Source organism: Acanthopagrus latus, chromosome 16 (assembly GCF_904848185.1).
Source record: "Acanthopagrus latus isolate v.2019 chromosome 16, fAcaLat1.1, whole genome shotgun sequence".
Lineage (NCBI taxonomy): Eukaryota > Metazoa > Chordata > Actinopteri > Spariformes > Sparidae > Acanthopagrus > Acanthopagrus latus.
Window position 1 is genome coordinate 11,256,913 of NC_051054.1, and position 14,094 is coordinate 11,271,006.

General features: G+C 39.1%; 3 protein-coding genes and 4 non-coding genes across 7 annotated transcripts; all 7 read right to left on the reverse strand.

Moving 5' to 3' along the window:
• Positions 1–1,288: 1,288 nt before the first annotated feature.
• rpl13a (ribosomal protein L13a) lies at positions 1,289–4,386 on the reverse strand. Its single transcript, XM_037072122.1, has 7 exons — positions 4,298–4,386; positions 3,527–3,599; positions 3,210–3,275; positions 2,902–3,003; positions 2,243–2,328; positions 1,973–2,032; positions 1,289–1,544 (listed from the first exon to the last, which is right to left on the reverse strand). The coding sequence occupies exons 1-7, from the start codon at positions 4,316–4,318 to the stop codon at positions 1,335–1,337; spliced, it is 618 nt and encodes a 205-aa protein (XP_036928017.1). The 5' UTR covers positions 4,319–4,386; the 3' UTR covers positions 1,289–1,334.
• Positions 1,778–1,853, reverse strand: LOC119005290. The gene has a single exon (XR_005070466.1). It is a non-coding gene; the product is annotated as a small nucleolar RNA SNORD50 (small nucleolar RNA).
• Positions 2,433–2,508, reverse strand: LOC119005238. The gene has a single exon (XR_005070417.1). It is a non-coding gene; the product is annotated as a small nucleolar RNA SNORD50 (small nucleolar RNA).
• On the reverse strand, positions 3,080–3,162 carry LOC119005288. Its single transcript, XR_005070464.1, has one exon. It is a non-coding gene; the product is annotated as a small nucleolar RNA Z195/SNORD33/SNORD32 family (small nucleolar RNA).
• LOC119005287 lies at positions 3,351–3,430 on the reverse strand. Its single transcript, XR_005070463.1, has one exon. It is a non-coding gene; the product is annotated as a small nucleolar RNA Z195/SNORD33/SNORD32 family (small nucleolar RNA).
• Positions 4,387–5,050: 664 nt separating the features above from the next.
• Positions 5,051–6,678, reverse strand: atp5if1b (ATP synthase inhibitory factor subunit 1b). Its single transcript, XM_037072123.1, has 3 exons — positions 6,507–6,678; positions 5,744–5,856; positions 5,051–5,546 (listed from the first exon to the last, which is right to left on the reverse strand). The coding sequence occupies exons 1-3, from the start codon at positions 6,573–6,575 to the stop codon at positions 5,405–5,407; spliced, it is 324 nt and encodes a 107-aa protein (XP_036928018.1). The 5' UTR covers positions 6,576–6,678; the 3' UTR covers positions 5,051–5,404.
• Positions 6,679–7,525: 847 nt separating this feature from the next.
• Positions 7,526–13,653, reverse strand: zmpste24 (zinc metallopeptidase, STE24 homolog). The gene is made up of 9 exons (XM_037071492.1): positions 13,210–13,653; positions 12,019–12,165; positions 11,725–11,928; positions 11,137–11,289; positions 10,802–10,943; positions 10,496–10,674; positions 9,675–9,779; positions 9,435–9,578; positions 7,526–9,348 (listed from the first exon to the last, which is right to left on the reverse strand). The coding sequence occupies exons 1-9, from the start codon at positions 13,315–13,317 to the stop codon at positions 9,124–9,126; spliced, it is 1,407 nt and encodes a 468-aa protein (XP_036927387.1). The 5' UTR covers positions 13,318–13,653; the 3' UTR covers positions 7,526–9,123.
• Between the last annotated feature and the right edge of the window lie 441 nt (positions 13,654–14,094).

Here is a 14,094-nt window from a genome sequence, read left to right on the forward strand (position 1 = left end):
AGGTTGGGGTTTCAAAAATTTGACAATAACGCAAGTAAAAAAAAAAAAAAAGAGGGTTTCAATCTGTCCTACTTCAAGTGAAGGAGGTAACAGAAAACTGAGCAAAAGCGCAGTGAGGGCATTCACTCCCAGGGGACTCAGATGTTTCTCTACAGAAGTTCTGCTGAATTACTGATTATTCCAAGCTGCCAGTGACAAATCAGACTTCAACAATGGTTATGATTAAATCATAAAAAGTTAAGAGTGAGAGTTAGTTGGATTTAGATGTATTTTCAAATATTTCATTGTATTTTTAGCTAAACACAGCTTGCAGTTTGTTAGGATTGTGCTCTATAATTATTATTTTACTCATATTACATTTAATTCCCTCTGAATCTTCGAAGACTAAATACTATTAATACATTATTCCTGTTGGACTGTTTAGACCAGGTCTAAGGACTGGGGTTCACCTATCATATTTAAAGTATTCAAAAAGATCACACTTTTAAGAAGGAAAGGAAGGCATGTAAAAACTGCATCATTATCTTTATTACAACTCTTTGGCCATTTAACACCGAGATAATTGTCCATTTTTTCGCTAGAGTGCCAAAGTCAAGGACAACACTGCTCTCTGCTGATAGAAAGGCTGAACTGCAATTAACTTGACACCAAGCTGTCATTGTTCTTGCATCTTTTCTGTCTTGTATACCATCACAAAAAAACTGCATTTGTCTCATTACTATTATAAGAGGCACATATTGTCATGTTATATTGAACTAATTCCTGTTATGTTGATCTTCAGATGCTGAAAAATATAACTGGATCAGGAAATATTCAAAGCATTACTTTTGTCAGCCAAATTACTCAGTTGGTCCTTTTGAAAATTTCCATATAGCACAGGGCCCCCACTCCATGGATAATAAAATAAATTGTCTCGTGCCTGAAACTTTATTCATGCTTTTGCTCCTTCCACACTTCGTTTCAGTGAGGCACCTGAGGGGAAATGTTCAGGTGTACATTACAAATCATGCTTGCGAGTAGAGCAGGAATACAATAGTTAAGTAGTTTTTGCAAATTCACATTTGTCCCATAATGTCTTTAGTCTAGTTTTCATAACTCAGATAAATTCATGTTACAACTTAATATAACTTTACTGTCTGAGGTTACATTTGAATTGCAGATTAAGTGTCCCTATACCTTAGTCTGATTCATAGAACATGCCTATATTCATCTCAACTACCAGTATAAATACCACTGTACTTCATCTCAACCCAAGTGCTATTTTCAGACACGAGAAAGAAAAGTCAAACACTTTCTATAAACATTTATTTATCTTTATTAGCCAGTTAACCAGCTCAGACGAGGACTCCATATTGTTTCAGAACGTCTGTGTACTTTGAAATCTTGGCCTCAACGTTCTTTTCTGCCACCTTGGTCAGCTTGTTCACTGTCTTTTTCTTGGCGTAGCGGAGCTTGGCCTTCTCCTTTCTCTTCTCCTCCAGGGTGGCTGTGATGGCCTGGTACTTCCAGCCGACCTCGTGAGCCAGACGCCCAAGAAGAGCGAACTTAAAGGGGAGAAAAAAAAAAAAACCAAGGTCAGTATGTTTCATGGGGCAGCAATGATTAACTGAATCTTATGCCCAACATTTTTATACCACTGACAAAAACAGAATCTTCAATTTACTACACCAGATATGTCTTAAACTTGAGAATGTTTTCAGACTAAAAAACACTTTAAATGTGTTATGTCATAATAGTATTAAAAACACTTCAACTTTGAGCACAACTTGTCTGACTCAACTCAGCAATCAGATCCGAAAAGTTTGTCTCATCAATGGATGATCAGTTTCGGGATAAAGAGTTCATCACTGTTAAGTAAGAACAGTTGTGGCAGGTACACTAAAGATATTTTGATTTGAGTTTCTCAATGTCTGTTAAATTTAAAGCCAGGTAAGCTAATTTTGGTCAGCTCTATTGAATATCAGGGGCTCACCTTGCGAGTGGGCTTCAGACGCACAATCTTAAGAGCAGCTGGAACAACCATGCGCTTCCTCTGTGGAATAAAAACCAAAATCAGATACAGATGCAAACAACACATCTTAACAATGATAGGACAGCATGTCTCAGATATTTCTTTGTTTTCAAGGTTTTATCTCAAACAAGGTAGTAAGGGTAATTGATGACATCACAGACAGAGCTGAAACCACATGAAGGGGCCAAACAATGAATACATGACCCTCGGTCGTCAAGTGACGTTCATCACCTTGTCATAGGGTGGAGGGATACCGTCAAACACCTTCAGCCTCTCCAGAGCAGCCTGTCCCCTCTTGGTTTTGTGGGGCAGCATGCCTGTTCAGAAACAAGAAATTGTAAAGTTATATATATTTTAAGTAGCAACTATTGTAGCTGTATCAAATGCTTCTTTGTCTAAGCACGAACGTTCATCCCCACTAAACTCAGCAATCAGATCCGAAAAGTTTGTCTCATCAATGGATGATCAGTTTCGGGATAAAGAGTTCATCACCGTTAAGCAAGGGAAAACGTGTGCCAGGTCAAATTAACACAATCACACTAATTTGTCATTTCCGCAGATGTGTCATACTATTGAGACAGTCATTCCTATGCTGGATCAATATTAGGGTCATATGATTAGGGCTATCAAGTAAACAAATAAGGCAGCTGAACATTTAAGAGCACTTTCCTAGCATGTTCTACAAGATGCCTACATTTAAAGAGCACATTTACTCTTTTGAACTGATCAGTAGGTATCAGTTTTAGTGATGTCAGTTTCTTATTTATACTCTATATAGATTGCTATCACTGTATCCATTCTTTGTGATATTCTGTGTAAGAATCATTCCTCAGCAGTGAAAGAAATGTTCATGTTATGTTGAAGGAGGTTTCCATGTGCCACATTCTCACCCCTGACAGTCCTCCAGAAGATCCTGCTGGGAGCTCTGAAGTGGTAGGGTCCACGAGAAGGGTTGGTGTTCATCCTCTTACGCAGGAAAGCCAGGTACTTCACTGATCATAATGGACACGAATTACAAATACTTTAAGCCACTAAGCAGTGCCAACAATTACTTTTATATGCAATGCTGTTGTCTCAGATGGTAGTGCATGTAAGCTCTTCTCATGGTCAATGAAACTCGAACTTTATAGTGATTAAACATCACTGACAAACATATCAATAAATCATTAACATTTTAAACAGACATAACCTTACTTACGCTTGTTGCGGTAGAAGTTGCCGGAGATGTTGATGCCTTCGCATCTTACCACCACCACTTTGTGTCCTAAACAGGAAAAAAAAGGCAGCTTTTAACATTTAGGCACTGCAAGAAGCCTTTCAGGTAAATGATCGTTTCAGTCTTGTCTCAGATGGTAGTGCATGTGAGTTTTATCATGGTCGTTAAACTCAAATTAAATGATAATGCTCATCACTGACAGACCAGCTATACAGCAACTTCTCAGTAATCTGTTAATGTAGTGTTCAGAAGGGTTGAACCAACAATATTAAAACCTTAAATCTTTGTCCAAAACTTACCCAGCAGAACCTGTTTAGCTACAAGGGCAGCGAGCCGGCCCAGTAGATGGCCCCTGCCATCAAGCAGCAGAACCTGCAGGATTAAAAGAAAATCAAATGCGTTACTAAATGAAAAAGTGTGTGTGTTAGCCTAACGACCTGCATATCATTTTAAGCAATTCAGACAGATGTTTCACAGGGTAGTCAATACCGGATGACTGCTAGTCACGTTTCATTGATAACTACAATTGCTCATTAACGACAAGAACTGCATGTTTAAGACAACTGACTCCAGACAAGCGTGCACTAGGGAACACTGGTTGTTTCCTCCATGAACTGATAACTGGCACATGGACGCTGGTAATATGCCACATAAGACTTGTTAGCTTAGCATCGACATCAAAGCACGCTAACGCGAACTAAATGCGTTTTTTTTTTTGTTTAAGTGGATATAGTAAAATTATTCAAACACGTAAAATAAATTAGATGCATCTACATAACTGTGGTACGTTTCCAGTGAGTTATCCAGCCTTACACATGATGACACACGTTAGTTAGCATGCTAACAGCGTTGATTCGTAAGGGAAGCTGCCATGATGAAGGCATGTCCAGTCAGCGACAGCTAACGGCTTCAAACATGCTTTAAAATAAAGTTTTAAAAAGACACCAGACTAACAACGACTACACCAACGTGTCACACAGTTCTCTCCCGAAGTTTCACTGCACAAAACAAGATTCAAACTCCACTTATCGACATAAAAAAGACAATATGACGCCGCAGCAGTTTCCCACCTTATTGAACCGGTCCGCCATGATGTGCGAAAAGAAAGACGCACGGGGCTGCTCGTGGTAAAAGGCAGGGGCAGGCGGAAGTGACGACACTTATAGGGCTCACTCGTGGGAAGTGTGTGCAAATGCTCCATCGCCACAGTCTGTATGGAGGGAGAAGTTTTGTTTACTTGTGATCAATGTCATGCTATTTTTATATTCATGTAACCTAAAGCTACCTTGATCTAAATTTGCGTGTTGTCGACTTTTCGTCTCCATAAATGATATTGTCACATTTAAAACTGATTACTTAATCCCCAAAATAATTGAACTAAAAATCTAAGTTAGGTTGCTCCATAACATCCATAAATAAGACTGTATTTATATTGTTTCATGTATACAGAGATAATGTACATTGGAATTGGGATTCTCTCTATTTTGTTTTGCTTGTATAACCAATGCTTGGTCCTCTCTTCAAGATTGGATTACCAACTGAAAATGAGCAACTGACCCCATATTCATTGCTGGCTTGTGGATTTTGTTTAGACGAAATGATGCAGGCCTGGAAGAGCACAATCTAATGTTCAGAAAATGCATTTAAACCCAGGGCTTTGTGTAAGAATTTACAGGCCTCATAATCCTAAATATTGTACATTGTCAGTGGTTATATTTCTTTACAATACCTCATGTGACTTTTATTCAATAAAAATGACCTTCTTTTTACATTTTCATGTTAAAGACATCAGTTACTCAGCACTAATGGATAGAACTACCAGCTCCACTTATATTATACTTTTATTTACACATCACACAAGAAGGTACGTTGATATTTTCATATGAAGCTTAAAAAGATATTTTAAATTTTCTACTTTGGCTTTTTGCCTGCAACACACAGCACACTAACAAAATAAAAGGGAAAGGGCTTAAAGCAAAAACTTGTGTCACAGCATGCCATTGGAAATAATGATCATTTCATGACCAGTTTTAATAACTTTCAAGCATTTACAGAACATTCACCCATACATTCAACACTGGCACATTGACACAGTGCATGCAGAAATCTGACTAGAGTAGTAGTGTCTTGCTGGATCGGTGAGAAAACTGGAACTTTGTTTTTCAGGATGGTTTCACTCAGTCATCGTGCTTCAGCTTCCTGATCTTTCCCTTGTGGCGGTCGATCTCACGCTGCAGACGTTCAATTTCTTTCTTGTGGTGGTCGATTTCCTCCTGGTGGTGCTGCTTCAGTGCAGCCAGCTGCTCCTGCTCCTTACGCCTTGTATGCGGATGTGTGACAACACAGGAGTTAAAAGGATAAACAATGAGAAAAGAGAGGGAGGGGACAAAGAATTGTAAGAGTCACAGCCACGAAATGAGAAATAAGGGCAGTGGTCATAATAAAAATGGTGACTTATAAGTTTAGAGTCCATGATTAATAAAGAACCACTAGAGCTAAAATAAAGAAATACATACTTGAAGTACATCTCCTCCTCAGCAGCCTGCTTCTTCCCCATGGCTCCACCTGCTTCTCTGATGGACCCTCCACCGCCACCACCTTTACCTGCACCTTTACCCAGCTCACCCAGCTGAAACAGGGCGAGGGAGCGATCAAAAGGAAAATATTAAGCAGAGATTTTTAGAGGCTAATAAGAGCCTTTTTTCAGAGTGTTTCTATCTGTAGACATTTCCTTAAGGGAAACAGCTTTGTTATCAAGGCTTGTCTGTGGTATATCAAGGTATTCAGTTGAGACCCTGTGAAAATGAAGGTCATGATTTAGTTGAGCAAAGAGCTGTTTTGTTTGCCAAGTGACAATAGAGGTAATCGGAACAGACCAGAAACTGTTTGTGTGACAACAATACAAACAATCAAAGGTTAGACAGTCAAACAATTCACACACCGCTGTTTTTTCCTGAAAAGATGGTTTAACAGGCAGTTATGGATATTCAACCAAGACAAAGTTCTTCTTTTTTTTTTTTTTATTTCTGCTACTTTATCATTTTATCATAATTATGTCCCACTGATTGATGTCATTAATCTGCATTAGAACATAGATCCTTCTTACCTATAATCATGCCACCAACAGAATCTTAATGCAGCTTACATGTTATTTATTAGGCCAATTCATTTAAAATGATTCACATACACACGCCCACGCATGCACTCACACACACAGCAGAATAACGCCAAGTCAACGCGGTTATGTAATAAGTGTTGTGTTCCAGGGACATATTTTACCTGGTCGGATGACATTCTCAGCTGTGAGGTGACAAAGCTCCTGATGTTAGGCCTCAAAAACCTCGCCATGTTTGATTCCCACACGTGAAAACAACTCTGACAGAGACAGGCGGACTTGCCCTTGTCCTCAAAACTACGCCACAGGACGGCGCCATTATTGCCCAGACAGGGGGTGACGACACGAGCATCATCATGCTGGTCTACTGAGAAACCGAGGCGAACAGCAATTCAAATACTGATTTATTGTTGTAGCGCGCTACAAAATTTGGTTTTAAATACGTAACAGCTGATTAAATATGGTGTAAGGAGGAAAAAAAACCATCACGTTTTTCGTGATGGTATGGTCTCAAAAGAAAGGACAGCGTGACAGTGCACGTAATTTACGCACCTGTGACCGCATGTTGATGAGTGGTTGATGTCAGACAGGTCATTTTTATTTATTTATTTATTTATTTATTTATTTATTTATTTATTTATACCAAGGAGATTTTACCATATAATACCATAGTCACAGATACACGTTTTCTTTTCTTAGATGAATTCCTAGACTCTATTACAGCTTAATAATTATCTGTTAATAAAAAAAACTGTAACTGTAACACTTAAATGTTCCTTTAATTTGTGTATTTTAACCATAAACTGCCTTATTATGTCAGTGTTTTGTCATGGATAGTTTAGTTAGTTTGTTGCTATTGTTTTCCTACTTGTTTTGTGTTTTTCAAAAAAGGTACAACATGTAAGAATCAGCCACCTGTAAAATTAATAACAAATAGGGGGCAGCATATCATCGCAGTGACTGTGGCAGCTGCCCTTGACTAGTTAGCTGTTAAATGTTGGATAGTAATTCAAGTTACATGTGCATGTAGAACATTCATTCAACAAAACCGACTATTCCATATTGCACAATTAAACTAAGAATCATCCATCACTAAAAAGTAATATGCTGTCATGCTTAGGAACAAAAACCAAACCTTTTTTACAAATATTTTTAAATAATAAAACAACCAACTACCATAAGGAATGCTTTGAAGGATTTTATTCAATACTGCAAAGAAATTATACAGTCCCCTCGCTGAACAAACCAAGCACTGGCTTATGTGGTGAAAGGAACCTCGCAGACTTCCTCCCCCAAGTCTCCTATAAATATTTTGCTTGCCAGGCAACTCTGGGCTCACTCCAGCCCAAAACCAAGAGAAGAAACTAAGAAACACAGTATCAACTTGAAATTTCAAACCACATTCAACATTTTTTTTCACTATTCACATCATACGCAATTACTCTACTCGTCAAAGTTACATATGTACAGGTATGGTTGGAACCTTGTCGGCAAGCAAGTGCTTTAGAAAAAGTAAAACAGGTCCCCCCAAAAGCAAGTAAAAAGGAAAATCACATAAATTCAAATGAAATTTTCTGGACTGCTCTGCTCATAATGAGTCCATTATCGGAACACAAAACAGAGATAATTAGAGGCCCGCACATGTTTTTTTTTTGTTTTTTTTCACTGTGACAAAGCATTTACATAGTTCCTCTTGCAAAACTGACAATTTGAGTTGATGACTAGATCAGTGTTTTTACTCTTGAGCTTGGCTGGAGGTTTTTCTAAAGAAGCAACAATTGCACTTGAAGGACAAATCAAATTCTGGCCTGTGTATCTGGCAAAAGTGCTGTCATGAGTACATATGAAGTTGTATGAAAAAGACCGTTTGCCCACATGTCACTTTTTGGTTGTTTTTGAAATCCACAATAAATGAAAATCAGTTTACTGTAGGATTAATCCCTTTCAGTGTCAAAAAAATACTTAAACAGCTGGATGTCGTGTGTATTATATCATGAACAGGGCTCCACACTAACTTTTTGAGCTAGTTGGGTGTACCATCACATCGTTTAGGTGCACCCAATAAAATGTTTAATGTAGTTTCTCAACAAATTATGTAAATGATTGTTAATGGATATGGAGCTGCAGATAAATGATTTACTTCATTTAAATCACAGCACATGTGAAAACAAACTTCAGTAACAAAAATATTTTTGTAATGTTCTTTTTTTAAACCAACTTGATGATTATCAGGCACACCAGCGCAACTAATTAAAAAGTTAAGTTTCATTTGACAGATTTAGGGTTGCATGAGTGGCCAAAAAATGTTGCACCCTAGAGCCCTGAGAGAAAGCTCTGCAATAAAATTTAAGTTTTTGAAAGGATGCACTGTTCGATAAAAGAAAAGTAATGAGGATAAAGCTGTATTTCAAAAACTAAACCTTCAGGTCAGTCTGCTGAGTGTGACCAGTGCTCTGACAATAGCTTTTGCTCAACACACATTGCCCAGACATGTTGCTCTCTGCAAGTGTATATCAGGTGTCTCTCGGGAAAGAGCGGCGTTTTCAATTCAGGCATTTTCTAGGCTGGCTTGTGCTGATATGTTTTGGTTTTGTTGAAAACAAAGTTTCAAAAGGGAACAAAATAGAAAGTTTGGCAAGAAGAGAAAAGACTAAAACAAGATAAAACAAGAAGGGGGGGGGTGAATAGGTAGAAAAAGACCAGGGTGCATCACAGGGCCAGGAGTGGTCTGCGAAGGCCCTTTGGAGGAGGCAGCGGTCGCCGCCCCTCCGTCCAGCCCCGTCAGTCCTGCTTGACGCTTCCCAGTGCTCTGAGGCGCTCCAGGAGGGGAGGGTGGGAGTAGTGCCACATGGAGAACAACCAGTCAGCCACAGGGAACCCAAGGTTGTCCTTGTTGAGCTTAATGAGGGCAGAGTAGAGCTCGGAGGCTTTGCCCATGCCGCGTGCGAAGGCATCTGCCTGGAACTCAAACCTGCGACTCAGGACTGTCAGACAGAATGACAGAAGCTGCAGAGACAAAATATACAGAAAAAAAAACGTCAGATCAAGCGCTCATAAACCGGCTGCAATGATATTATCGCTACCATACTCACCTCATTGTACGGGGAGAAGATGAACTGGAAGATAATCATCAAGCCTATTAATGTGGGCTGGCTGTCATTGAAGCCAAAAGCCACAAACAGCTCCTTACGTCCAATCAGAACAGCAAACAGGGAGAAACACAAGAAGGAATTCATCTGTAGAAAAAAAAGACAGTCAGCTTATGTTATGTGCATTTCAACTTACATCTGAATAAAAACAATTAAAAAAAAATCAGGAGAACAATTAATCACCTGACTGATGATGATATTCTTGACTGTATGGCCGAGCTTCCAGTGGCCAAGCTCATGACCGAGGACTGCAAGGATCTCTGGGTTGTTGCATCCTTGCTTCTTGTTCTGTAAAGGTTTTTTGTAAGAGATCAACACTGTTGGATTACACAGATAGTTAACACAAGAACATGTAACCATTTTTCTGGCTGAACCTGATCACGGCCGACAGAGTAGTGACAGCGTCTGAACTTAACAGCCAGTCTGTTTTTTGACATCCAAACCTGACCGGAGCTCATCCAGCTGAATTATATTATTCACCGAGGCATGGACTACAAAACCCAGCACTTAAGAGGACAAATGGCCCCAACACAGAAAATAGGTGGGTAGGTAGGAAGACTTAGCAAATGTTTTTTCTTTTACAGAGTAACCCTAAATTAAAACAAATGCTGTCCACTCATTTCATCCATTTTAGATAATGACAAAGAGATTTTTACAACAGCTAGCTCTCGGGCTATAGCCAGCTCAACTCACCCGTCAGCTCAGGCAGTGGTTGCAAATCAAACAGAGGTTTAACAGTAGAACTTTGGCACACCTCAGTGACATGTATGCCATTTTTCTACTCTGTTAATAAACTGTGTTCAGATTTAGAAACAGTGGCCCTACAGTGAAAACTTGGCATTGAAAAGATCTTATCCCTCATCAAGACATCATGTGACACTTCTTTGACGTTGAAGACTTGCTTGTTGTTAATTACTGAAAGTGTTTGTTTCTTTCTCAAAGTCTGAAACTTTTTATTGTTTCAGTAAAATGAGAACTTTTCTTAACATTTGTGGCTATTTCACCTTGGGCTTGGCTTTTGATTCGCTGGATGACGTATCATCGGTTTCTGGCTGCTCGGGTTGTGGCTCTCCAGACTTGTTGAGAGGCGAGTAGTCTTCCAGCAGAGTGTCGAACAGCACAATGCGTTTGTTCTTGAAGAACCCATAGAAGTATGCATTGCTGTGTGACGAACGCTTGGAACCTGGAAATATGGAAAACATAGAAATCAATTAAAGAGTATCATAAAAGGATGTGTAATATTCATAATAATGTCAAGATGTCAAACAAGGACAAGCAACTTAAATTAGTATATGTGAGCACTGATTTACCTTCAACTACATAAACCTTAGTGAGGGGGAAGCTTATACTCTTGGCCATAGTCTCAATATCTGTCTTCAGCTCTCCTTCAGGCAGAGGAGTGAACTTGTCAAACAGCGGAGCGATGTAGTCCGCGTAGATTGTCACCAGCACCTGAGAACCAGGAGAACAGGAGAGGCAGCATGATGAACTGTCAGTGACAAAAAAAAAGCCAAAGTGTAATTAAAGAGTGACCTCTGTAATACTTTTGAGTCACCGAACAAACTACATGTTTGCTTATTACATAATGACGCCTTTTTCTAGAGGTTCACTTATTGTTTAACAACATGAATGCAGCAGCACTAACCAGAGAAACAGCCAGGGTGAAAAGCCACGCATAGATGAAAAAGTAGTCCCCGCCAATCTTGATGATGTACAGGAGCAGTGAGGTGACGGGCAGCAGGATACACTGGGTCACCAAAAACTTCTTAACAGCATCCTTAAGGAAGAACCCTAGCGTCTGACAGGAAGACAAGACATTAGTGGACACAATAGTGGATGACAGAAAAAGAGAAGGATCTGCAGGGTGTGCGTGTGTGTGTGTGTGTGATTAAGCTGGTGATCTCTCAAGTATCAAATAAAAACTCAAGACTTCTGGTGTGGCTGTAAAAAGTTGGTAGCTTTTTAGGTTGCCGTGGTCAGTTACAGTAGGTAGTTAATCTTTTGCTGTCCCAGCCCATCATGTTTATGATAATCACACTACTTCTTCTGTAGCTTTGGAGCCAGTAAAGAGGCTGATAGTAGGACATATCCTTCAATTCACGTTGTTACATCCATGTTGGTTGCAATTCACTGTAACCGTCATGATGGTCCTCTCCCTGAGGAAGGACACCACATAAACTAAAAGAGCCAGATTTCAGGCCCACAGAGGCTGAGTACTGATCAGTCAGTGTACCTGCTGGTTAAAGCCGTGCTTCTCCTCAATCACAAATGTGTTGTACAAACTCCAGGGAAGTCCAGTGAAGGCACTGAACAGAGTGGCCAGGGTCAGAAACACGAGCGACTGGGTGATCTCGTACTCTGCACCAAATCCAAAGCGAGTTGTCACAGAACCAGCGACGGCCCACAGAAATGGGATTCCACCCAGGAGCAGGATCAACTTAAAGAAGCATAACATAAGCCCTTTACTTTAGACAAGTTAAACATGTAGTATAAACCTAAATATAAATAAATCTGCTGGTTGTCTTACCGTCCCTTCGGTCTCAGAATAGAGTCCAGACCAAAAGCTGAAGTTGCTCTTATCCAGCTGATAAAGACGTGACTTCTCAAATGTTTCTGAATCCATGATCTTCCCTAGTTCCTGTGGCACATGTGTAGTTGATCTGTATATCCTCCTCTGTGGAGAGGAAAGAGTTCAGCACCAATGTTAGCTAGATCTCAGTTATACCAGTAGCCCTCTTTCAAATTTAAGTTATGTTGCATATTTAGTTTTCAATTCAAACAGCATGTGGAGAAAAAAAAAAATTAAATCACGACAAAGATCTGATTATATGCATCTTTCTTTATGCTCAAAAAGCTCACAATGTTATTATTATTAACACGGTGACCAGCACATACAGTCACATTTTGAGCTACTTAGATTCTTCAATGAGTTTATTTGATTTGAGTGTATTAACCAAGTAGCATCAGTGGAAATACACCCAACTTAACCATAAAAATAACCATAAAAGATGCATTCTGACTTTATAAAACTGTATCTAGTTCTGCTTTGCCGGTCACATGATCAACTAAAACTTGATGCCTCACTAACTCTGACTTGTTATTCAGCCTGTATTATGTGGTGTCTCAATGTCCTGTTTCAATGAGGAACACATCAAACCGCTCTGGGAAGCCATGACAGTGTGACTTCGTCACACTTCCTATAAGAAGATGCAAATTGTAGGATTCTGAGAAAATAAGGCCTAAGCTATCATTCATTTAATTTTTCAATTTACTGAATGAGAAACATCTGGCTGTCCACTGCATCCAAACACTGAAAGTTACCATAAACTCTGGGGGGAAATAATCAAACACATTCATCCAGAACTTTGTAAAGAGTTATTGTTATTGCTTTCATGTTTTAATAAAGTGAAAGAGCTTTGCGATACATTACTGAACATTTCTAGCAACTGTGTACATGTATCTCGATTTATACATGGTGTAGATTCATGAGTAAACACAGTAAAAATACTGTCAACCTTGTCGCTTAAAAATTACATTTCCATATGTTGTGTTATGTTATGTTAAATTAACTTATTAATTATGGACCATATTTGCAAGATATCACACGTTTTAAATTAATTTACATTAGCTCTTGTAACTTGTTAATTTAATCTGGGGTCTCTTTCCCCCACCTCTAATACAGAAACTTTGGTGTGACACTGACAAATTATTGACTTACCTGTCTGTAAGAAAGGTATGCCTCCCATAAATACACCGTCCACGAAAACCCCAAAACAGCATAAAATATCTGCTTTTCCACCGGGAGGTCAAATATCGATTCAACCATCTTTGCTCTGTTTTTGGTCTATGTTGATGGAGCCCTGATGACGAGCTAGCAGGCTGATGCTAGCTGATGTTAGCGTTCGCTAGCCTGACTGGTAGTTTTAGGCTAGCAGCTATTTAGCTTGAGCTCTGCAGACACACAAAAACAAACAGGCAACAGTTTAAAGTTGAATAAAGAGGAACCGTCCACACGTTAAATAGATCGATACGGACTAAAATTGTTATCTAGGAAATCTTTGCATCCAGTTTCCATTCCTGTGTCTAGGCTGTTACAGCTAATATCATTCCATTCATGCTAGATGCGAGCGAGTCTGAGGTGTAGCAACAAATTCCGTCCCTACAGAAACAACGTTATAATGTTGCTTCCGCAGCTCATTTATGAGGAAGTTACTGAAATCAGACACAATGGAATAATAATGTATGTTGTTTTAGTTGCAGACATGTCTGACTTTTATACCTGTTCGTCCTAAGCGTACCGTTTGAAGACTGGATACTTCGCTACATTATTGCGAATGTACGGAAGATACAAAGCCGAAATTAAGAGAAAAACAGTCATAATTATGAGATATAAGGCAAAAATCATGATAAAAGGTCAGAATTATATAATTATGTCATAATTATGACATCAAACGTCATTATTTTTGTATTTAGACAAAATAACACGAGTTTTAATTACAAGATAAACACAAACAGATAAACTAATTTTTACTGTCTACCTGTCAAAGTAATTAAGTGCCCTTGTGTGAAACAGCATATCCATTCCAATATCAATACATTAGTA